Source organism: Lottia gigantea, assembly GCF_000327385.1.
Source record: "Lottia gigantea unplaced genomic scaffold LOTGIsca_1, whole genome shotgun sequence".
Classification (NCBI taxonomy): Eukaryota; Metazoa; Mollusca; class Gastropoda; family Lottiidae; genus Lottia; species Lottia gigantea.
Window position 1 is genome coordinate 3,450,497 of NW_008706746.1, and position 23,447 is coordinate 3,473,943.

Sequence of the window (23,447 nt, forward strand, 5' to 3'; positions counted from 1 at the left end):
TCATTTGCATACTAGACATGATGTTCATATGAGAGACTGCATTTATTCTCCTTTGATGCACAAAAGAACCCATTTTGTCACATTAATAGGACATTTCGTACCCTTCATGGTCTAAAAACTAATGAACACTTGCTCCAGAATCAGAAAGTTTCAACAATAACTATGGGAATACTTCAGTGTATTGTATCATTCTAATCATTTTTGAATAATATGTCCTCTATATATATCATAGAAAAACATGTACTAGCATATATTTGATATATTGACATGTAATTAATAATACACTTTACATAAAACCAAACAATTGTGAAGGATAAATTGTTCCAAACTATAAAAATGAATTCATTTACTGGATTTTTTTTATACATTTTGTATGAATTGTTAAGAATAATTATAAATTGTTTTAATTTGTTTTATTATTGTATATATGTATAATTGTAAATATATTATTATTATTGTTAAAGGCCAAACGAATCTTCAACTTTCAGCTTGAATACTGTCCCCGTTTCAAAATTTTTAATCTGGTGTTTAGTTTATATTACTGGCTATGAGATGACATCTTTTTGCAATTGATAAGTGTTACAGTATATACCTAACTTTACTGAAATTATTTCATAGTCAACCTGAAAGTCTCGATTTCTAATACATGTCTATAATTAACAATTTTACCATTTATATATCTGACAGTCTTACTATTTATATTAAATTCTGTGTGAGATGAAGAAAGACTAGGTTTTATTGATTCAGAAATCATACTTATAGATAAGAAATTGTTTGGCCTCACTTAAAAAAAACCAAGATAAAACCAAAAATTACTTTTATCCTACTTTTTTTAATCTCTATTTTTAACCTTTTTTATTTTATCACATATCACTATGATTATACAGGTTATCAAAAATTTTTATAAAACATTTTGAAACCATTCCTCACCAAAGATTAATTGAAAAATGGAAATTTATTTTAGAAAAAGTTAACTTTGATCAGTTTTTCAAAATGTATAAAAAGCTTTGAAGTATTTAATACCAAGGTTGGTGGTTTCTTATATCTACCTTTATGGTAAAATGGAATATTTTATATTTGGGGAATAAATTGATTTTATGGGAAGGCTTACTATTGTAGAGGCACAAACTTTATTTGTCTTGCACCATTTAGTTTTACACTTTTCATTATTAGAATGGGTATCATTGGTATTAATGGAAATTTATGCAGATGTATTTTCATGAAATAAATCGTTTTATCACAAAATATTACTAGAAAATAAATTTAATTTTACCTACACATACTTTGTTTTTGTATACAGTAGTAGTTTTAGGAAGAATCATTGCCAGCTGTCAAATTCAAAGCATCTGGGTATTTTCAAAAGCCTTGATTGCTAGTTACTAAAGGTACTGCAGACTATCAAAGGTCCTTAAATCCAGCAAATATTGTACTTTTTTTCTACTTATTTCAAATATTTGCTGTGATCACATTGTAAAGGTGTGTACAGCCTTATTATTGTCCCATGTTGCTCATGAAAGCAGACAGGAATAGATTTTGATATGATTTCCAGTTGCATTATGAGACATTATTTCAAAATTTGTTGCCAAAAATATCAAAAATAAAGAAGTAGAAGTTGCTATATATTAAGAGTAAAATATATGTACTGAATATCATTGCGGGGTATTGACACTGTAACAGTGTAGAACATAATGAAATAGCTAATTAGATCCTACACCCACATGAAAAGAGATTAAAGAATACATAAAATATCTATATTTTACACGAATATTAACTAAGATTCTCGAGAATCCATATAAATATGTTTTATGGCCAGCTGCATTGTTTTAACGGACCCTAGTATTTTATCAATAATTTGAAGAACGATATAGATCACTAATCAGAATAGAATATATCGTCGAACAATATTCAAAACTCAACACTGATTCATCTCATTTGTTTATTCAAACATGCTCAGAAATAATTTTATGTTTTAAATTACAAAATATTATTTGAAAGTGTTAAACATTGAAAAACTGCAGTTTATAATATACACACTAAATATAGGAAAGAAAAGATTTCTACAGAACTACAATTTGGCCTTTTCTTTACTAACACTACGGGTTTCTTGGGTCACTTTCGATTTTTTAACCCCGGCTTTTGGGTTTTTGCAGTATCGACTTCTTTTGGCTGCAATTATAGCTTTCTTTACGGTTCTACTCAACACAATTACTGTGGATTTATCGTCCAATTTTAAAATCTTTTTCTTCTGTATATCAGCCATTTGATCGTTCTCCAATAATATCAACACTTTCGACTCTGGAGATAAAATAAGAAGCAATGATTAGGGTGAACAAAACAACTGAACTGCAGAGAAATACTTGTAAGCTCCCTACATGTTTGAAGGAAATGAATAGAGTCCTATTTCATACTATTTCATACTTTACTGCTTCATACTTTTCTGCTTCATACTTTTCTGTACCTAACGGGCTAATGAAGACAGTGGATGATAAACACTGTGTAGCATTGTGAATGTCGCCACATCTTCTGAGACTGAGCGAATGAGAAACAAAATTCACAGTAATAGCACGTCGATGTCTGTAATTGTTAGCCCAATAATACAGAGCTGAGACAACACATATCATTATTATATTTGATATAAGCCAGATGATCTGAGACACACACTTATTGTTCAATACAAGACACCAAGTACAACAAAGTTCGGTATTACAACTTACTCTTTCTGATATCTCGTAGATAACAATGACAACCAGCGTGTATCTTAAATCTCGTACTTAAATTGATGATAGTTTTCTTATTTGGCATAAAATCTCTCATTAACCTCAATTTATTACCTTTTAATACCATAGATGAATATGCTGAAATCAAAGTTTATTATCAGTTTATTTCCAATGGGTCAAGATGCTTTTCTTTCCTTAAAATGATGATGAGTTTGAGTTTTTGATTGGTGCTTCCAGTGACAATATCTACCTCTACAATAATATGACTTGGTAGACAATTTCCCAATTCTTAAGTTTGTTTTCTTTGGCAGCAAAACAAGCTGTTTTAAAGTCATTCTGTACTCACCTACAGCCGATTTGCATATTCTAGAGATCAATTCTTTCAGCGATAGATCTTTACATACTGGACACTTTCCCTGTAATGTTGATGTCTTGTTTAGTTAAAGCCCACAAGATGCAGAAGAGTAGGACGTAAAACTCCATTCATTTCATTTCATTTTGTTTAGTTAGAATAGCATTATGTTTTACGTTTGTATAAATATATAGATGTAGTGTTTAATCAGTTAAAGAAACTCATTATAATCTATTATCTCATGAAATACGATTTTACTATTTATTCACATTATAGCATGGCTTACCTTGACTGGTGCTGCTGTGGTAACTTCCGGTGATAATGTGGTCGACAACGGTAGCAAACTATTATCTATAAGATTTCTCACATATAACATATTCTTCGGTATAGTTTCGAACTCTATTTCCTCTGGAGAGCGATTATCTACTGGCTGGTCTTTAGTAGCTTTGGGTGGTTGCTTTCGAGTAGTTGCGTTACAATCCGGACCAAACTCATAGAAATCTTGAACTATCAAATCTAATATGGGAAATAAATAAAGCAAATTGAGCGGTAAAACATTCACAACTCCATATATTTTCAAACTGAATTTGCGAAATAGTTGTAACTTTGTGGCAAGCAGCTCGGCTGTGACTAAATTACGGCTTGTCCTTAATCATGTACAACTAACTACTGGACTGACCTGGTTCGTAGTAATCGTAAACAGAAACATAGGCTGGTTTCAGATTTTTCACTTCCAGTTCTTGTACCATATCAAACTCAAAACAAACCTTATCATGGTTAATCTAAAAAAAAGAGTCCTTTTCATTAGTCGTAGGCTATTGTGTAGGTTATGTCCATAACTATGTAAGACTATTTTCTTCAACTCCAGTGACTCCAAGAACCTCCGTTGTAATGATGTACTATTTTGGTAAAAGTTATCTGAGATATCAAGTAAGGAAGCATTGTATTGCTGTTTAATTGGATGCTGTAGCTACCTCGTCAAAGTAGAAGTTCAGGACATCTGGTCTGTTATCATCAATTTCAAATCTCTTGAGGAACAGAACAGTAGACTGTTGAAGCTGTAATGGAAAAGGATTGCCATCAAAATGCTCTAAAAAAAATCAAGCAATGGACCTCTGAGATTTAGAATGAAAACATGACTTGCGTCTTACAGACAGCGTCATGTACTGTTTAATTACATCTTTTCTGACATCCAAATATTGTTGTATGGTAAAGCCCTCCAGACCTACATCATTAACAGGGGGTGAGGATTGACAATTTCTGATAGAACGATGTCGGTTTAGGTACAGTGGTGCTCTCTATAGAGTTATCTATCTTTATTGCCGCCAATTGGAAGCCTGAAAATACGATTTTCTGCGGTCTGAGGACCTTCTCTAGAAAATTTTGAGAAGAAGACGTCTGGACGCCAATCAAGGGGAGCAGTTTAGGTACAGTGGTGCTCTCTATAGAGTTATTGCCACCTGATTTCTTCCGAGGACGCCAATTGGAAGCCTTGAAATACGATTTCCCGACATTTTCTTGTATATTAAGAAATTTTGAGAATTTGACGCATGGTAAAGAAAATTCCTGACATTTCCCAGCAAATTTAAGGTTCAAGTTTATTTGTATTGTGTCTGAGGGATCTCACCAATAAAATTTTGAGAATTAGACGCATGGAAACGTAATTTCCTGACATTTCCCAGCGAATTTTAAGTTCAAGATTATTTGTATAGGGTCTGTGATATGCCGCTTAGAAAATTTTGAGAATTAGACGCACGGAAACGCGATTTCCTGACATTTCCCGACGAATTTAAGGCTCAGTATTTTTTGTGTTATAGCTTAACAAAGACTCCCATTGACTCAGTAAAATGAATTAATGTATTTGAAAATAACAATTGACCTTTTTTTAGGTGGGCTAGATTGTATTTGGCTACGGGCCTGAGGGGGTGGTTATAAACTTTGCTGACATTGTCTTAATTCTTAGACTACACATACTTGCAAACAGAACACTGTGACACGATGTAAAACACGTGATTTTATAATTCAAGCAAACCATATAAAAGCAGGCTATGTTTAAATCAATGATATCGAGAACTATTTGTTAAGGATTCATTACTGAATGAGTAAGATAACTAGATATGGAAGTACTGGAAGCCTTAGTATTCTTGTCAATATAACCAAATCTCAGTGACACCGAGTCTCTTTTCTGACACAGAAACGGACAAATTGCTTGAAATGCATTCCTAGAAGTGCATAAAAGATTACCAAGATACAAAAAAGAAGATTTGTTTGTAAGCCGGCGATGCCTGTAAAATATGTTCCCTAATTTCGACAAGCTTCTAACTGCGAAATTTTGGCTCTAGTGATAATACACCTAGAAATATGCAAATTCACATTGGAAATGGTATAAAATGAATGAAGTTTTACGTCCTACTTTTCTGCACCCTAAATTTACATTGGAGAAGTAACCAAGAAAATTTTGTTTTTTCCGTTTGCGTTGTCTTACCACTGTAATCTAATCTTAAATGCCACAGTGAAGAGGCATCCATGCAACACTGAAAAACTGTACATACTTTATTAACTGTATACATATCAGCTGTCCAGCCAGTAGGCATCTTGACTACTATTACCGCCATATTTGATGCATTCCGTTCACCGAGGTAACTATAAAATGAAAACAAAGCCAGCATACTTGAAAGTTCGAACGAACTAGGTACTATCGATAGTGTTCTCATGCAGTTATCATATAAAATCGTTCGTAATCATTGAACGTTGTGTGACAGATGTAGCTCTCTAAGTGCGCGAAGTTCTATCCAACAGCTTATTCTAAGAAATTCTTTTTTTATGGGTTTCCAGGAACACTGGTATAGCTCAGACAGTGACTCTTTTCCGTGTGTTGGGAGAGCAGGTTATTTGGATATGTTCACCGCCCCCCTCTCTCCTATGAGAGCCACCGATAGTCAACTATCTGTTGGTTCTTATCCATATAACTGTTATAATTTACCGCTAAAACAATATCAGATAACACACCTGGAACATATCTTAAGTCCTCTCCTCTTACAAACGTTTGGTTTGAAAATGGGGGATTGGACTTCAACATTTAGATAAAAAGGCTCTACAGGTTCTCTTTCTTCAATCATATTATATCTTACTGTAGCCTGCAATACAAATAAGTTCATTAATTTTTGGTTTTCTTAAATTTGAATTATTTCCAGCAACTCATGCCTACTTCATTTGAATGACTGAATTCATCTTTTTCATAGTAATTCCACGAGAATCGATAATATTTGGGTTCACTTTCAATTTATTTTATGTAACATTGTAAATGAAGACTGATCACATTTTCAATCTCAAACGTCTGGTGGATAAGTGTTTACCACACAAAGTCTGTATCGGGGGTGTCGTTTTATTAAGTTATCTCTGGACGAATTTGTTTTCGCTTTATATTCTCGACTTGGCAGCCGGCAAATATCTAGGTTATAAAGTTAGTTTCACTTGCCAATTGTCTGTCTTATGATTGGTACTGAAAACCAGGAAATAGGACAGCTATAAGTGGACAATATTCATATTGAATCGTGTTTGATTGAATAACAACTTTCAGAGATAACAATGATACTCCACAATGATTACTATACTAATTCGCACGATTCTATCATCAGCATTTCTAAAGATTCGCGGAAATTGAATTGCCCAATAGAATGTTAATCTAGTGCTCTTACTGGTTTATTGTGGTATAAATAAATCTATTTAAATCTGTTATTTTCAGAAGCAAAATTAGTGGAAATGTATAAAATGTATATGAGGCTTTTTCTAAAAGAAGAAGAACCTTGGAAATCGAGCCTTGACAGATTCCCAATTTTGGATCCAGCAAAACCAAAGCCTTTCAACCGCATGAAGGCAATTTCAAAACAGATTCAGTCGCAACAGAATCGGGAGCGTTTCTGTAATACTTTAATGCGCGCCAAGTTGATATCATTTTGATTTCAATGCTGAAACGATCAAGGTAAACACAACAACGATCAATTTGCGTTATATTAGATTGGGTTTTTCACAGCTAAGAAATAATATTCTTTTGTTTAAAAGTGCATGAAATGCCAAGTTTAATAACTGATAAACCGAATCGAAAAGAAGATTTACTAAAACTCTATCTAGCGAAAAATAAAGCATACAAAATGGCTCCAATTAATTACTTCTAAAACAGTAAAGCAAACACGATTCACTGGCGGATTTCAATAAGCAACTACGATCTATTTAAGACATTAGATTAAGAGACAAAGATAATATTGAGATAGAAATATGTCATATTATGTTACTGAAACCAATATACTATATGAAACAATACTGATGTTTACAATCACATTGGTCCGATGTGAAATGGGACTCCCATTATACCATACATTTATGGTATATTTTCAGATAATAAACATTCCGTTGCTGTTACCTCACTAGCACCACTGTAACTGCTAATAGCAGTCATCAAAAAGACGAAAATAATCAAAGCACGACTTTCAAACTAACTGGTCATCATGCCTAACACGTAATACACCAACCATCTATTATACTTACCTGCAATACACTGCAACCTTTTCCTTTTGCCATCACTGTTATGGACGTTGGAAAGGCAATAATTGGAGTAGTGAGCTGAACTAAAGCATTTGTTTGGTTTATGTCAAAGGTTTTGGCATAATCGAAGGTATCGATGAACACGTTCTGTGATGGTGACCCTTTAAACATCAATGCAGCATACCCTGATAATGCTTGAAGCGCTACTATCGTGTCCTGAAATAACGGTAATGAGTCTGTTATTGTTAAAAAATTTAACCTTCATCTTTATATTCTTCAAAAATGTACCAATAAACCCAAAATTATAATGAATAAATCTAATCGAGATGTATTACTAATTAAAATTAACGTACCAGTACTATTTATACAACCAATAACTTTAAACCAAGTCATTGTCAGTTTTTAAACTTAATTTACATCTTTTAATACTATAGCCTGAGCAAAACAAAATTAAAAACAAGACCTTCAGTGGGGTATCTCTGATGATTTCAAATTGCAATCACCTTATCAGATGTTAAAGATTTAAAATCATCACCTGTGTAGAAATAAATCCACCATTAGAATTTTGTTGCTCAGTCAACCAACGAACGATTTTAATCATTTTCGTGTACTTTGGTACTGGGTCTGCTTGATAAGCGAGAAGAGCATACGCAGTAGTCTCGATGTCTTGAGCGTTTGGTCTTCTGTAAGGTATCGTCGTTTTAAGGTTATTTTCATCAGTGACCGAATCCTTTGTCCAGTACATCATATTATCTGAAAAATGTCAATCCAATATATGGATATAAATCACTCCTTGGTTCTTAGCAGTCTAATCAAAATTAGACCATTCTTTCATTCCGTTTTTTATTATCTTTTATTTTTATATAGCCACTAAAGTTAGGGTCTAAGGGCAAGAAGTCTTCTGCTCCTGGGAATATACTTTGTTTCGCCTCTCAAAATTACAGCGCTCGAGAGGGGAAATATTTGATTAGTAAAAGCAGAGGTTATCAAGTTAGGTCATAAGGTTATTGGGATGAATTTACCTCGTTTTATTGCAGCTGCTTCTAGTTTCTTAACGAGCTCTTTGTGCCAAGTAAAACCAGGTTTGTAAAGAGCAGCAAAGTAGGTGTACATAGCCAAGGCATATGAGCTGTTGGGTGGGCGATTCTTAAAACACGTTGCTCCTCTTAAGATGAAACCGTCCTAAAGTTAGTAAAATACAAAATGCAATGAATAGGTGGATGACCTGCATCAAACTTTCAAGAATAAAAACCATTATATGTAATAAGATGAAATGTATAATAATCTCTCAAAATATCTTACGAACAAAAAATGATGCAAATATTTTCAGAAACCACCCATCATGTATTGAATAAAAGTCCTTAACTCCAAGAATTGTAATCTAACTTCTGATAGTTTCTTATGACAGATGAGAGAAAGACAACAATATCATAAGACGTTTTCGTAAATCATTAAACCCATTTTTAGCGTTCTATTTGCTATCTGAAAATGTTTCCGTCAAACGTCAACATCTTAAGCTTTCTGATGTTGTCTTTTTGTGACTGAATTACTCAACATAACGAGTTTAATTCCTATGAAGAATATTCATGCACTCAAGGAAAATCATTACCGTAGGTAGCACACTCGACTCCAACATGGCGGTATAGACATAGGCGCTAAGCAGACCATCACTTCCTGCTATCCCTCCCTTCATTTCAGTGTGTAGCACTCTTCCCCGTGAGGTGATACAGCCATCAATTACTCTGTGATTACGGAGCCATCTAAAAGCAGAATCGGTAATAGCTTTGTCGATATACACAAAATCTGCTGCTTTGTGGAAACATTTAGCTACAAATGCTGTTAGCCACGTACTTCCACTGTCGTCACTCTCACCAAAAGCACTGTACGATCCATCTCCATGCCTATATCTTAATTCTCTTTGATACCCTGAAAATATAAGGAGGAATAAATACACTCAAAAAATAGCATTAGCTGTATGGAATTTCCAATTTGCCGATTTGAAAAAAGTGGCATCATACGTAACGAAAGGGTTCGCATACTCTTGTCTTCTGTTCTCTTCCACCATAGTGCTTATTATAACGGCATTCAAATCAAAGGCGTCTTTGGAATTTTGTGTTTCTACATGGGTCTTAGTTTCTTCCCTATCTTCAGTGTGAGTGAGGCGAGGGGATATTGTACTTAGTATCTAGTCTAGGATCGGACCTTTTGTATATTTCTGTATCAATTGTGATTTATATTGTAATTGTATCTAACAAGCCTATTGCAACATTGCATGGCAGGGTTGCACCCACACTTTTTTTTGCATGCATTACATTCAAACATTCTGCGAAATTAAACCAAAATGTCCTAAAGACCAAAATCTGAATTCTAAAGGTGGTATTTATCTGCTCGACTTTAACAGATTGAAATAAAAAGAAAGTATTCCCACTTTCTTTTTTTCATTAACCCACTATAATTTCATCATGCGACATAGATATATTCAGTGACATTTATGTTCAGAACCAAAACAACCCATTCTATCTTTATCTCATTATGTCTAATTCGATTGAGACTGGAATAATGATCAAAACAAAACAACTACTTCCAGTCATATGATTTATTTTAAAGTAGGAACTGAGGTATAAATAATTCAATTGCTCAATAATGAACATTTCAACACGTTGTTGAAAGTCATATAGGGAACACGGAATAGTTAACATACCCAACGGTAATTGCTGAAGAGAAGGTCAAACTAATGAATAATTACTGGGACATATATGCTCAAACCCTTAACCAATACAAAGTCTTATGTTACCAGCGAAGACGAAAGAGTTCACATTTACAATGTCTAAAGGGCATTAATCAATATTTTGGTTTCTGGTGACTCTCTTTGTGTATTCATACAGAGAAATTATAATTACCGGTAATCAACAAACCTTTGAATGGATGCACCAATGCTACACTTGAGAGAGGAAGTGCATAAAATTGGATTGTAGAGGATTTATTTATAACGAATATACGATATTTTTAAATCAACATTATTACCGTCAACGATGAACCTCTCCATAGCTCTTTTATCTAAAGAATCCATTTGTCCAGATGCTTTAGTGTATGTCATAATGAAGACATTGGGAGCAAAATTGATCATATTCTGCTCCCCACAACCATATGGTTTTTTCAACAGATCTGTAGCACTATTTAAACTGGGGCCCATCAAATCACCTGTCGATAATATGATACAATTAATAGCGTTAAATGTAATGTAAACTTTTCATACAAGTTTTTGGTAATTTATTGACTTTCTCGTCGATACATTGAGTTGAATCTGATACACATGATTCCCTTGAATATTTGCTATTATTATAGAGTATGGATTTCATCAATAGAAAACGATTGATGTGTTGAGCAATTAAGGGATAAAATACACAGCCAAATAATAACGTTCCGTGATCATTTCTGGCCAATCAGTTTATTGGCTTTAGGGCAATAACTTTAATACACGTAGTGGTAAAACCAATATAATATACTTCAGTAAAATCAATTGTGGTATCAACTATAACGAATAGATCTTTCATTTCATAGCAATTGATTTAAAGACAAGATGTTATTAATAAGGAATCGAAGATTCAAGACATACAATGTTTCTATTATGCTACTGACCTATTAATGATACAAAACCCCTTGCCGAGTCACGTACGTGATCTTTAGGTATTGGCATATCCACAAGAGATCTGTATTGGCCATTTGGAGATTCTGCAATTCAAATATCAAATGATACTTAGTATAATACGATTAAAAACTAATGAGAAAAATTGCCAATATCCGCTATAAGGATCCAATCATTCAAACTTTGTGTCGCACTTCAAACGGTACATATAAGTCTAACTAAAAAAGTATCGATAGGAAACCAGAATTGTTTCATTTTTGTGTTGTAGGCCAGTTTCTGAAAGTCCTGTTGGACTGTTCCTTCACTGTTGAATTACTGTATTATGTTACCTTCCGGACAAACCAGGCTGCTGTAAGTATACTCCTTTTCTGTTCCCTCTGGCTGAAAAAACAAATTGGAAAACATTACTGACTATATTTCAGACCTACAAAATATAGTGCAAACTGTATTTCTAAAGTACATTTATGTTTTCCATATGATAAAGTTTGAAAATATCAGTATGGATAAAAAAGAATATATATATGGATATATAAAAATAATAATAAGATAAAATAAGAAATTATTCAACATAAAACGAGACATCACAAGATATGAGCATGTCTCAACAAAGCAAGATGCTTACAAAACGAATTCTGATTTTGCGCATCTCAAAGACTTACAATGCTATACCTTAAAAATATAGCAAAAAAAATAGTTTTCAAAACGTTTAGAGCTAATAAGTCGATAGCCAATTAGGTAACATACCTCTACAAGCAGAGTTCTGATGACAGTATCTTGTACACCTACAGCATCTTCACTAATTTCAATACCGGAACATTTCTCATCCCCATTTACAGCTTCAGCCTAAATACAGAAGAAATATTTTTTTCCTAATCATAGACGGTAATGATGGACTCAAGGCAGAAAATTAAGTATCCAGATTTTGCTATACCCCAAAGTTTATCCATTCTGGTCCGCAAGCTTTCAGGATTAACACAGAAACAACCATGAAAATGCTTACGACAATTGTTAAATTGATTGAACCGATTTTCTTAGCAACTACAATGAAGTCATGGGACTTTGCTTCGCTAGAGCAGATACACAACCAGGTAACGGCACCGACATCAGGGTCTATATCTATAAACTCTGATTCTTTCAGTTCCAGTCTAATCTGAAAATAAACCAATATAATAAATTTGTTTGTATTTACTTTGTAATTATTATCAATATAAATAAATGGAATCAAATATAGTATATAGAATTTAAATTACATAGCGTCTTGAATCACATGAAACATTTAAGTGGTTAAGTTTCATTATTTGGACTGACTTATCAATGTAAAAAAAATCCTGAAACACCTGAACTAACCTGGACGCATTCTGATAAATAGTTGAAAGTTGTCACTTTAATTGGTATAAACTCCCCACGGATAGCGGAATACGGTAGATTGAAAGATGTAAAGAATGGTTGAAAAGTGGTTATAGTTGCTTCATTGGAAATTCCAATACCATTGTCTTTACTTGAGCATATTGCTGAACCAATCCATTTGGTGATCGTGTGTGGTAGTTTTTTCTTTAATACCAGTTCTCCGCTCTCACTGAACAATAATTACAGAAATGTGATTCAAACTATCATTCTGCCTCTATATCTGAAGCCTTTGAGACAAAACTCAATAGTCAATCCGCAACCTTAATGCCTGTTCATTTCGGATTTTCTGTAGCTGATGAAAAGTGAAAATTCTTTTCGCCGAAGGGGTTCGGTTGAGGCCTTAGAAGCCACGTTTTATTTCAATTTTTTTTAATTTCAATTTTTTTTCTTTCATTTTTTGTCAAATTCGCAATTAAACATTTACCTCATTAGTTAAGGCTCTGTAGGTTATTGACGAAAATCATAATACATACCCCACGATCTCAATATCCCATAACCACGTTTCCGGAAAATAGTCACGTACAGCTATCTGTTTTTTCTTTTCTGAAATATTGAGATACAAACAAACGAAGAAAGCTACAGCTATCTTGAGTTTTTATGTCAGTTTCGCGATTTTCTCGACTACCTTGTTTCGATTTGTAGATGGCTTTGATTTAGTACAATCCTCCGAAAATGGTACATAGTATCACAGAAGAAATAAGTACTATATTATTTACATGTACATTCATTGACTAACCTTTTTTAGTAGTTGATAGTTTTGGAATTTCATATTCTTCATCAGCTCCCGAAAACTCATCGTTCTGTAGATATGGTTTCTTCCATACTTCTTCACATGGTCTTGTTTCTAGTTCCAAATCTGTTACCACTACCAATCCTGCTGCCTAAAGTCAAGAAACAATAGAAAAAAGAAACTAAATACAGCAAAATCAGATGATTCATTAAGATGATGGTTTATACAATCCAATCTGGACACCACCAAAAAGGCTAAAAATACGATCCAGAACTACAATCATACCTTAAAAGCAAGGATGGAGTCAGCATGTTCAACTCTGTAGTAGAAACTATCTTCATCATCGGGATAAAATCCAGAAGCTATAATCGACACCTTCTCAATGTTATCACGTTTGATTATGTTGGGATCAGCTGAAAAAATATCGATTGCAGTCATTATTGTAGAGAATTTACTACTCATGTTAACATACTTCATTTCTGATATCAACGGCATTTTTAACACTATGCTTTTTGATAATCTAAACAGTCGAAGATAATATTCTCTATGCTTTTAACTGAGATTTTAAAAATATTGGAACATAATTTTATAATCGTTAGTTTTATTGTACACAACGTTTCAACAATTTACATTGTCATCATCATTGATTGTTGAAACGTAGCGTACAATAAAACCAAAGAGCAGTATACCATAAACTTGTGTTCCATTATTTAATGTCACCCCTAAATGTCTCTTAAGGATTAAAATAGAGTTTTTTGAAAGATGAGTATAATGACCCACTTTTATCATTCCAAGATGTTATTAGGCGCCGAGGTGGTTCATGGGTTTCCAACCATTTTTTACAATGTACTTTATCGTGTGAATAAACCGGATCTGGTGGATCGTGTAGGTCCACATTGAATATCTCAGATGATTTTAGCAGCTGGAAGGAAAAAAAATGTATTGAACATCCACTGTCTAAATCGTAATCAATAAGTCAAAGATTCATGTATCAATGAATTAATTAGACGGACACTAAATGAGCCCAGCAGCCATTATTGACTTTTTGAGATAAACCTAGGAGATAATAAGAATGAGCATTATCTCTCAACTCAACTATACCAGTTAGGTATATAATGTTTATAATGCCTGTGATGTAATACCAAGTGATGATTCTAGATAGAAACAGTGTTACCTGAGACTAAAAGTGAGTAATGAATAAACCAAAGTTTCTTATTACACTGAATGGCTGACGAGTTGATGAGAGTAGAATTAACAGACATTTGTCTGAACATGTATAATTATTTTCCATTTTTCGCCAGATATTCACTGCGAATAATTCCTCCCGGGTGTACTAGCTCGTGTACTTCAGATGGTGACTAGATCATCAAACAGAATCCAAAACGACCATAAAGTGGTATTCATCTTGGCAGAAATAATCCTTATCTTATTAGATATTTAAAATCTTCCATGACACGACTGGTTGTGTAATCAAATGTCATTGAAGAATTATCCAGAAAGCGTATTTATGTTATCATCTACGCGGATATGCCAAGGGGGTTTAATAGACGCTCTTTGGAATATACCAAGTCGCAGAGAGAGTGGTATCTTCAGCTCCAATATAACGTACCTGTGATTGGGTAATATCATTAGTATTCCCCAATAATGTTATACTTTTATCAATAACAGCTAGACCACAAATAGAGCCTGGTGCAGCTTGTAAAGTCAAAGACGTTTCATAACCAGGATATTCTTCTTCTGTACCAAATTCCATCTCTACCTGTTTAAATAATTAGATTTAAAGTTTAATTAAACATCCTAGTACATTAGTAGACTCTATCGCTCAGTGCCGACAAACTTCCATTCTTGGATGAGATATGCATTATTTTACCTGTAATGTTTACTGATTTAGCGTTTTGTTTTAGCGATTGCTATTTCTGATAAAATCGTCAGACGAAAATTGCAATTACCAGATTTCTTTCACATGGTGAAATCTTAATATCAACGTAATCGGACACCACTTCACCAAAATCTTTAACATAATACAGTATAACCTGTAACCCAGGCCACATTGCTTCTGTTATGTTGACATCTATCAGGAACATCTCTACACGAACATCACCAAACCGTCTAGCTACAGCCTGTTTTCTATATATACCTACAAAAGGCCATCAAATAAGGCATTGACATAGTCTTTTCTCTGAGAGCCGACTGTCTTTTTCAGTGTGTGTACAACATTTTCCTTTGCTTAGATGTTGTTCAAAAGGATATCGAGGTATATTACTGATATTAAACCTGTCATCAGTAGAAATGGTTTGAAAATGCGTTACATTTCAAAATTTTCAAAATAGTAACAAAGAATTGCTCACAGTCGTGAAGTTGAAAACCATCCTGGCAGCCATCTTCAACTCGATCACGTTTAGCTACTGACTTTTCTCTTGTCATTACGATTTTACCTCGGGATACCATCTACAAATGAAGATGCATACAAAAGGTTTGAAATAAATTTCATAGTTATGTTTGCGGCAAATTGGTTGGAGTGAATTATACCGGAATGGCAGACGTAAGAATTAACTGAAATGATTTTTAACCCAAAAGAAAAAATGGTAAAAAATCTCACCATAAGGTACAAACGGAATTGTTTTTCTGGGGCTTGAGTAACAGATACTTCTAGTGAAATGGTGGAGAGACATGCAGCCTTATCAGTCATTGGAGTTATTTTGAGGAAGCTTCTAGTTGGAGAATACCATGGTTCTACTACTATAGATGCACCGGGCATAGATAAGGTGTGTTCCTCGTTGATTTCTTCTCGATATTTTGCATCCAGACTCACAATCTGTAAAAGAAGCAGTGAGAAACCTTATATGATATAAAGAGGTACACAATCAGCTGTCTATGATTTTCTAATATACGAGAATGTTGTCTTGGAAAATACCCACTGATCTGAAAGTATGGGCTTAACTACCCTAAGTATTCTTTTATAAGGATATAATTTTCTGGCATCAACACCATTCATATATCACCGGTCGATGTGAGTTAGCTCAAGTCTAGTTCCTTTTACTTGTTTTCCAATGAAAGATCCAATTAATTTGGTGTTCAAACATCGTAAACCATTCTTAAAAATACATATTTTGAAAGCACAAAATTCAAGAAAAAAGACTCGAGCATAAGCATCAATGTATATTTTGTACATTAATGAGAACGGTCATATATACCTTAAAAACAATGATTGTCTGATTGGACGTCATTGCTGGAAATAGATACATTCCATATCCTTGTTCATTGGTCACTATCTCTCTGGTAAGAGATAATTCCTCAGCTCTGAGACCCAATTTGGCACCACTTACTGGTAGTCCTTTTAGATTGGTTGCTCGTACCTGTAATAATTCAGATCTATGTCTATACGGGAATTTCTAAAGAAGGGGTCGTTTTTTTATATCTGACATTTTTCAAAAGATTTTACCTTGACCAAATAAGGAAGTCCTGGTTTATAGAACGGTTCACTGTATGTCTTCATGTCCAAAAAGAGATCCATCATGCTCAGTGATGTTTTACTGGATGTTTCGTGTATTAAAATACCTACAAACAGAACATTCATTTTCAATCTTTCATATTTGAACTGTCGTGATAACCCGTCCGAAAGGAAAGCATGAGGCTTTGTGCTCAGAAACTTCATATTATATCTTATATATTATATAAATTGATGTTGGCCTGAACAAGAACCTATCCTAAATTCTGACACTAGACACCGTGGTCTATATAATTAATGAGATATGTTCTGTTATTCCATATCCTGGACAAATGAACTCGGGACTTACGATTCCTTGCAAAACAAGAACGTTTACAATCCACGGGTAAATCTAACAACGTACAACGTGAGGACCAATAATAGTCAACATTGGTTTTTACCTGTTGCATTGTCTAAAACTGAAGCTGTTGTATTTAAAACTTGATTTTGTATTGTAAATTTCTCATTCTTCAATTCTAAATGACTTGTATTCAGAGAAAACTTGTGACATCCTTCAATCTGAAATATCACTACCAATTTCAACTAATTGAATGTTATAGATCGTAGACTTCCATTGGAAGCTTGGAATTGCCTATTATTAGCTTGTAATACTGTCTATGATTTAAAAACTTTAGAGACGTTGTAAATAGCAAACTTAATACGACTGAAAAAGTTCTCTAAAGTAAGAATCATATTGGTTATAAAAATGTAATTTAATGGTGGTTTATGGCCTAAAATTTCGCTAAACAGGCTAGTAAAGATAAAATTGGATGTCGAAGCATAGCATGACTATCTGAGAGATATGTCCGATATATTACATACCTCCCCCTGGAAGTATAAACATGGTCTAGGTTGGCTAAACCGACTGTCTTCGCTTCCCTTTAGACAAATTGAGACTTTTAATCTTCCTTTAACGGGTTGTCCATAAGTATATCTAGATCCATCAAACAAAAACAAATTTACAGAAGAAAATTAAGTTCAAGGTTTTCAAAAGTAAATGGCATGTTAAACAAAATTTTCTTGTCACCTGAATTGAATCTTAAATAAGTCTTGAATCTTAAATATCGGGTTAAAGAGCTGTTTTAAACTATGACTGAATCAATCCACAATACTTACATGGCACAGACCTCGCCATTAATTGTTTCTGATTCTATTGTGATGTAGTTTGGAACAGAAAGTGTAACTTCGAATTTTGGTAAAACTGAAAAGAAAATTAAAAAGTGTGTCAGAAAATTATTAAGTTAAAACGCATATTTGTGGCTCGCGCAAACGCATATTTGTGGCTCGCGCAAACTAATGTAGATACGATTTACATGTTAATAAAAGTATTGTTATTTTAGTGTCTTGATATTCGAGATGTTTGTCATGTGAGTATTAGATTGTATGAAAGTCGGTGCATTGTGTGCAAGAGTGCTATATAAGGTTTTTATGTTTGTCATTTTGTTACTCGGCAATTGGTTACGATGTTGAGTGAATCCTATGCTAGGTGTCTTAGGATGGAATTGGTGTTGGTTAATTGATACTTCTAGGTGAATAGTATCTTTCGGTAGAATGCTTCTAGGTGTATAAGCATATTGGGCCACTACTAGGTGAAATTGGGCCTTCAGTAGAAAATGGTTATTATAGATTTATGGTGAGAATGGGTGTGCATGAGTACTCGCGTAAGTAAAACAGAATTATTTTATTCACTTAAACATTTTTTTGTGAACCTCTCCATAGGAAAGGTAAATTGTGTGTTCCAATGATTATACATGTACTCGGTTGTAAACCTCTACGCAAATATGAATATGCCAGTTGTTATTAGACGTATATTGTAATATAATTAATTTGTATTGTAGATGACAAAATGCTGTAGTTATGTTTTTGATGTATATAAGCTGTAGTTGATATATCGTTACATCATCGATAAATGTAAGATCTAAACTTACATGGGAATGAGATGGTTTTCATAAATGGTAACTTCGTTTGTTATACCAGTACACAAGGACTTAACTAGATGTCTACAAGGAAAATATTTGGATAAACTGTGATTATATTTTGTGGAGGTAGTGCGGAACTTCACTTGTGTGCGGACATTATCTTGTATGATCACTAGACATTCATTAGATATGATTTCTTACGATTTAACTATGTATGTTAATTTGTTTTGTATGTAAATATGTTAACAATTATCTTTGTTTTCCTTTTAAAGGGGGGGAAATTTAGGATCCGCTCGTCCGTCTTGTGACAAAGTGGACGGTAAATCAGTAGGCAACTTTCGGCATTGCATTTTTTTAAAAAGACAATATATGATCTAAATGCTGCCCAAAAAACAGAATTGCAGACCTTCCAATGGAATCCCTAGACTAATAATAAATTGACACCACCCAGCATATGTTAAACACAGTATAAATAATAGATACCAGCTTTTGCTATGAGAAGAACAAGCTATCCTTACCATATTCTTTGATTTCAAATGGAGTTTTCTTGATTTGGCCTTCTAACTCTGACTCAATTGACCACATTCCCAAAACTGGTTCTTTGGATATACCGAACTCCAAACTGATGAGACCTATAATATGATAGAATACATATTTTAACATAATGCTGAAAGAAATGCATTGCAGTAATATATTGTTTGAATATGACAAAGCGTACAGGTCCGAATCTGAGAGTATCCTACAGTAACAAGGCAATGAGTAGCGAGACAAAACAAAATGGTGCAAGGTTCACAGTTTATTCGATATTTGCATTATGTTCATTTCAAAAACCGAATAGAGTGCACATTCTCCAATCATTATTTCATGCAGCGTTGATAAGATAAAATATAATTGTTCAAGGGACGCAACCATAACATATCATCTTCAGTTCAGGATACACATGTTTAGTTGGTTGCATGAAAACCATGCTCATTTGTAACGTCACAAATCCTTCATTTCATAGGATCACTTGTTGAGGTGTTATGTGAAACAGCTTCACAGATATTTAACGCTAACAGATATTCTTTACAAAGCGAGCACCATGAATAATACAGTGAAGGGGTATTATGTCAGTTCTCTTTAGACGCAAGATTGTTTGCCATAAAGGGAGGCTTATGGCGAATGTCATGAGAACATCTGGACAGTTAACGACTTCTGACTGGCGATTAATGGATTTAGTGATCTAAGCGCAACAATGACTTAATACTAGACCTGAGATGTTCCTTGATAATCCAGTGATAGTAATTGCACTTCCCTAAATGCTGTAGATGATATAACCAGGGCGATTGTTTGAATCGCCAATCGACCTAAAACTGACAATCGATTAGAAACACTTTACCTGAAGGTGATGACTCATTCAACCATTGTTTCATTATAACATTATCTGGATCTTTAATATAAATCTTAGAAAACTGAAAAGAAAACATTAACGCTTAGTATACAGTATAAAAATTATCTATCTACATGAGCCATAGGCAAAACACATTACGCCACGTTTTCATGATATGATCTACTGACATAGCTCTTTTATGCGTTTAGTTGTCTGCATTTTAAAGCAGCTATCTCAATGGATGACAATTAGCACTCGAAATGTTTGAACATCTCATCTGTGATTTCCGAAATTTAAAAATAAAATCGACTGTTTCAACTAAATACAAATATGAAAAGGTGCCACAACAACGGCTTATGTTTAAATTCATTACCTCAATGTTATGTAGCCTTGTTGTATGTTGTAAAAAGTAGCCTGGACTGGAGACAAAGATGTCACCGCTAATGCTATTACCTCGTGGGGTCGTAATGGAACAAAAGGGTATAGTAGCATTTACTATACTCTAGAATTATCTGGACAGGTCTATTGTTACCTATAAGTACTTACTATAAGATTAACATCTTGGGTATTGTTAATTGAGTACTTGGTAACAATAGAAAATAGCCTAGTGTCTCCAGATGTCGGCCAAAATTTGGAGGGAAATTCAAATTATTTTCTTTGTTCAGAGCGACACCTATCGGAGGATATATATAGGACGAAAACATATTTTGGGAACTCTCGATTTGGCAAGCAAGGAGGAAGGACATAGGACACTTATTCTTTAGCTTGTGGACAAGACAGTAGCTGGGCAGATTCTAGGTTCTTGGGTAGTCCTTAGATGTTCAGATAGTCTTCAGATTTAGTGTAGAGCTCTTGTTAGTTGAATATAGTGTAAATAAAGTGTTGTTAATATCTTAGCTGTTATCTCATTTGGAAAGAAAATCCAGTTTCTTACAAACAACTATACAGTTTGTAAGAATAATCTACTTTGCAGTTTGCAAGTAGAACCCGACAACAACCCCGTTGCAGTTATATACTTACAATGGAGGTGCTTGGATTGAGATCTACATCAACTGTTAGAAGACGGAATTGGACTGAAATGAAATAAATAAGAATTGATACGATTTGTCTATGGAATGCAATATTTAAGGAATGGCCTTTTTCAGTTTATCGTTGTATAAACGCGTAGTTTACATCGATAAACAGAAAAGATGTCCAGGTCATTCCTTATAATTAAATCAACTCGAATACGTGTTTAACTATTTATCTAAAATAACAACAAACTAAGGCACAAAATTGGAGCAATGCATAGGTCACTTATTTATAGTCTACTGTCTACTGCTTGAAAGTTGACGGAGCGACCACAATTAAAGTTCAATTATTGAAAGACGAGTTCGAAATAAGTCCAAACGCTGTGTAGTGGCCACGTCAATCAAACTCAATAATAAAAGTAGTCCGTTAAGGGTCGGAGCTTATATTTACATTCCGTTTACACAGATATAAACCGAATGTACGTGGCCGCTGTTATCCAATCAAATTGCGTGATACCGTGTAAACGGAATCGTGATTTAATTATACAAATATGCATTATATTTTTCTCAAACATTTTGTGATAAGATGCTATGACTGGAAATTATTGAAAGACACGGTCGTTGGCTTTGCCTGAATGTTGAATAGTTCGAAGGAAAATGCTTTATTTTAAACTAAAATACTGTACCTGTTTGACCTGGTTTATATGCAGGTTTATCAGTTTGGACGAATGTGGACGAGGAGTCAACAACATTGAAAGAGAGGTCTCGATCAAATACAACAGATCCTTGATTATCACCAACAACATTTAAGGTGTGTATACCAAGAGGCTCGTCAGATGGTACAGTAAATTGTATACATTTTAGTCGGGCTGAAAATAAATTACACATGAGATAAAAAAAAATGATGTTAACTATATATACGTCCGGGGATGACAATTTGTGCTCATATTCAGTGCGAGATCTTAATGCGATTATGGCGCGGTTTATCAAGCGTGTACCATGATGAAAGGTAAAAGCGTTAAAGGCGAACAATAAAGCTACAAGGATATAAAATCTAGACAAACCATCGTTCGGACCTCCCCTTAATTGCCCCGTCACGCCAGAAAGTCGTTCTTACTGCCCAGAGCCAATATTTTAAGGTCGCCATAAGCGTGTAGGACAAACATTGTAACATCTACTTGAGCGGTATAAAAGCGCAATACACGTGTGGCAAAAACACTGTAAAAACGTTAGAACGCAATATGGCCGCATAACTCGTTGTTAGAGGTACTTCTTCTCTATTTTTCCTAACGTTTGACCGCGACTAGCACATTTCATGCCACTGTAAGATAGCAAACGGTTGCAGTCCAGTATGACGTGGCTATAAGAAAACATGACAGATCGATTTCTTTTGTAAATGTCAAAAAAGGGAGCCCAGAAGGCCAGTTTTCTCCATTTTACTATCTCAAACAACTTAGGACATTAAAACCTGATGCCATTGTGTGAATGGGTTTGCCAACTATTTATGTGGTATCGCTTGTCGAGCTGATTTCGCCCGCTTTTTAGAGCCATTTCTCCATTGGCAATTTCTGAACCCTAGTTTTTTTATTTTTATACAAGAATGCTTTCGCGATTTGGATGAGATATGATTCTTTTGGTAAAATTGTCTAATTGCAAATATTTCAAAAGAGCTCGGTGATTTTTGTCAGGATATCGGGTTCAGCTTACACATTTAATTTACTTTGACTTTTTTGTATGGGGGAAGGGGAGGGGGTTAAACAATAAAAAACAACACAATCGTACTATAGAGTATACAGCATACACGATACATGGTCATTTCAAACCAATAACACCCAACACGACCAGAAAACCACATCTCGCGACGGGTTCATCTTTCAATCTGAATTCTGCGACCCTGTCCTGATTCTGATAGTCTGTCCATCTTATAACCCTCTTCGAAACTCATCACATCACCTCAGCAGGGCACAAGGGAGTGAATCATTAGCCTTACTCTCCTTCATGGACAAAACAAGGTACATGAGCTTAGTCACTTCACTGATCAATGTTTCTGGTATATCGTCATTTAATCGCATTACCCTTCTGATACACTGGAAATATACATTCACGAATCCCGCCGACCAAAAAACTACCTTTCGGTGGGATTCTTACAAGATTATTTCCGAGCAGGGAGCACAAAATTTTCCAGCGGGACCAGAGATCATTATTTCACTATGTCAAATGATAACAAAGTTTGAAGGGATGGAGGGGGGGCAAACCCAGGCAAGCCTC

At 34.3% G+C, this 23,447-nt stretch overlaps 1 protein-coding gene across 1 annotated transcript in view; it reads right to left on the bottom strand.

Annotated features, from left to right (window-relative positions):
* Positions 1 to 1,927: 1,927 nt before the first annotated feature.
* LOTGIDRAFT_227923 (hypothetical protein) overlaps positions 1,928 to 23,447 on the bottom strand; it is a gene marked incomplete at its 5' end in the record, with an annotated part of 22,354 nt that continues 834 nt past the window's right edge. The window contains 35 exons of the mRNA XM_009045568.1: positions 1,928 to 2,295; positions 2,715 to 2,855; positions 3,064 to 3,133; positions 3,356 to 3,585; positions 3,749 to 3,851; positions 4,044 to 4,159; positions 5,555 to 5,712; positions 6,079 to 6,206; positions 7,615 to 7,827; positions 8,147 to 8,364; positions 8,634 to 8,793; positions 9,221 to 9,537; positions 10,636 to 10,812; positions 11,251 to 11,343; positions 11,587 to 11,638; positions 12,002 to 12,100; positions 12,258 to 12,407; positions 12,605 to 12,833; positions 13,138 to 13,207; positions 13,401 to 13,545; positions 13,680 to 13,807; positions 14,175 to 14,316; positions 15,004 to 15,153; positions 15,344 to 15,531; positions 15,743 to 15,842; positions 15,994 to 16,209; positions 16,589 to 16,750; positions 16,837 to 16,952; positions 17,283 to 17,400; positions 17,704 to 17,815; positions 17,998 to 18,082; positions 19,319 to 19,432; positions 20,179 to 20,251; positions 21,190 to 21,242; positions 21,866 to 22,048. Coding sequence (XP_009043816.1) covers positions 2,066 to 2,295; positions 2,715 to 2,855; positions 3,064 to 3,133; positions 3,356 to 3,585; positions 3,749 to 3,851; positions 4,044 to 4,159; positions 5,555 to 5,712; positions 6,079 to 6,206; positions 7,615 to 7,827; positions 8,147 to 8,364; positions 8,634 to 8,793; positions 9,221 to 9,537; positions 10,636 to 10,812; positions 11,251 to 11,343; positions 11,587 to 11,638; positions 12,002 to 12,100; positions 12,258 to 12,407; positions 12,605 to 12,833; positions 13,138 to 13,207; positions 13,401 to 13,545; positions 13,680 to 13,807; positions 14,175 to 14,316; positions 15,004 to 15,153; positions 15,344 to 15,531; positions 15,743 to 15,842; positions 15,994 to 16,209; positions 16,589 to 16,750; positions 16,837 to 16,952; positions 17,283 to 17,400; positions 17,704 to 17,815; positions 17,998 to 18,082; positions 19,319 to 19,432; positions 20,179 to 20,251; positions 21,190 to 21,242; positions 21,866 to 22,048 — 5,039 coding nt within the window. The 3' untranslated portion in view covers positions 1,928 to 2,065. The remainder of the gene's footprint in view (positions 2,296 to 2,714; positions 2,856 to 3,063; positions 3,134 to 3,355; positions 3,586 to 3,748; positions 3,852 to 4,043; positions 4,160 to 5,554; positions 5,713 to 6,078; positions 6,207 to 7,614; positions 7,828 to 8,146; positions 8,365 to 8,633; positions 8,794 to 9,220; positions 9,538 to 10,635; positions 10,813 to 11,250; positions 11,344 to 11,586; positions 11,639 to 12,001; positions 12,101 to 12,257; positions 12,408 to 12,604; positions 12,834 to 13,137; positions 13,208 to 13,400; positions 13,546 to 13,679; positions 13,808 to 14,174; positions 14,317 to 15,003; positions 15,154 to 15,343; positions 15,532 to 15,742; positions 15,843 to 15,993; positions 16,210 to 16,588; positions 16,751 to 16,836; positions 16,953 to 17,282; positions 17,401 to 17,703; positions 17,816 to 17,997; positions 18,083 to 19,318; positions 19,433 to 20,178; positions 20,252 to 21,189; positions 21,243 to 21,865; positions 22,049 to 23,447) is intronic.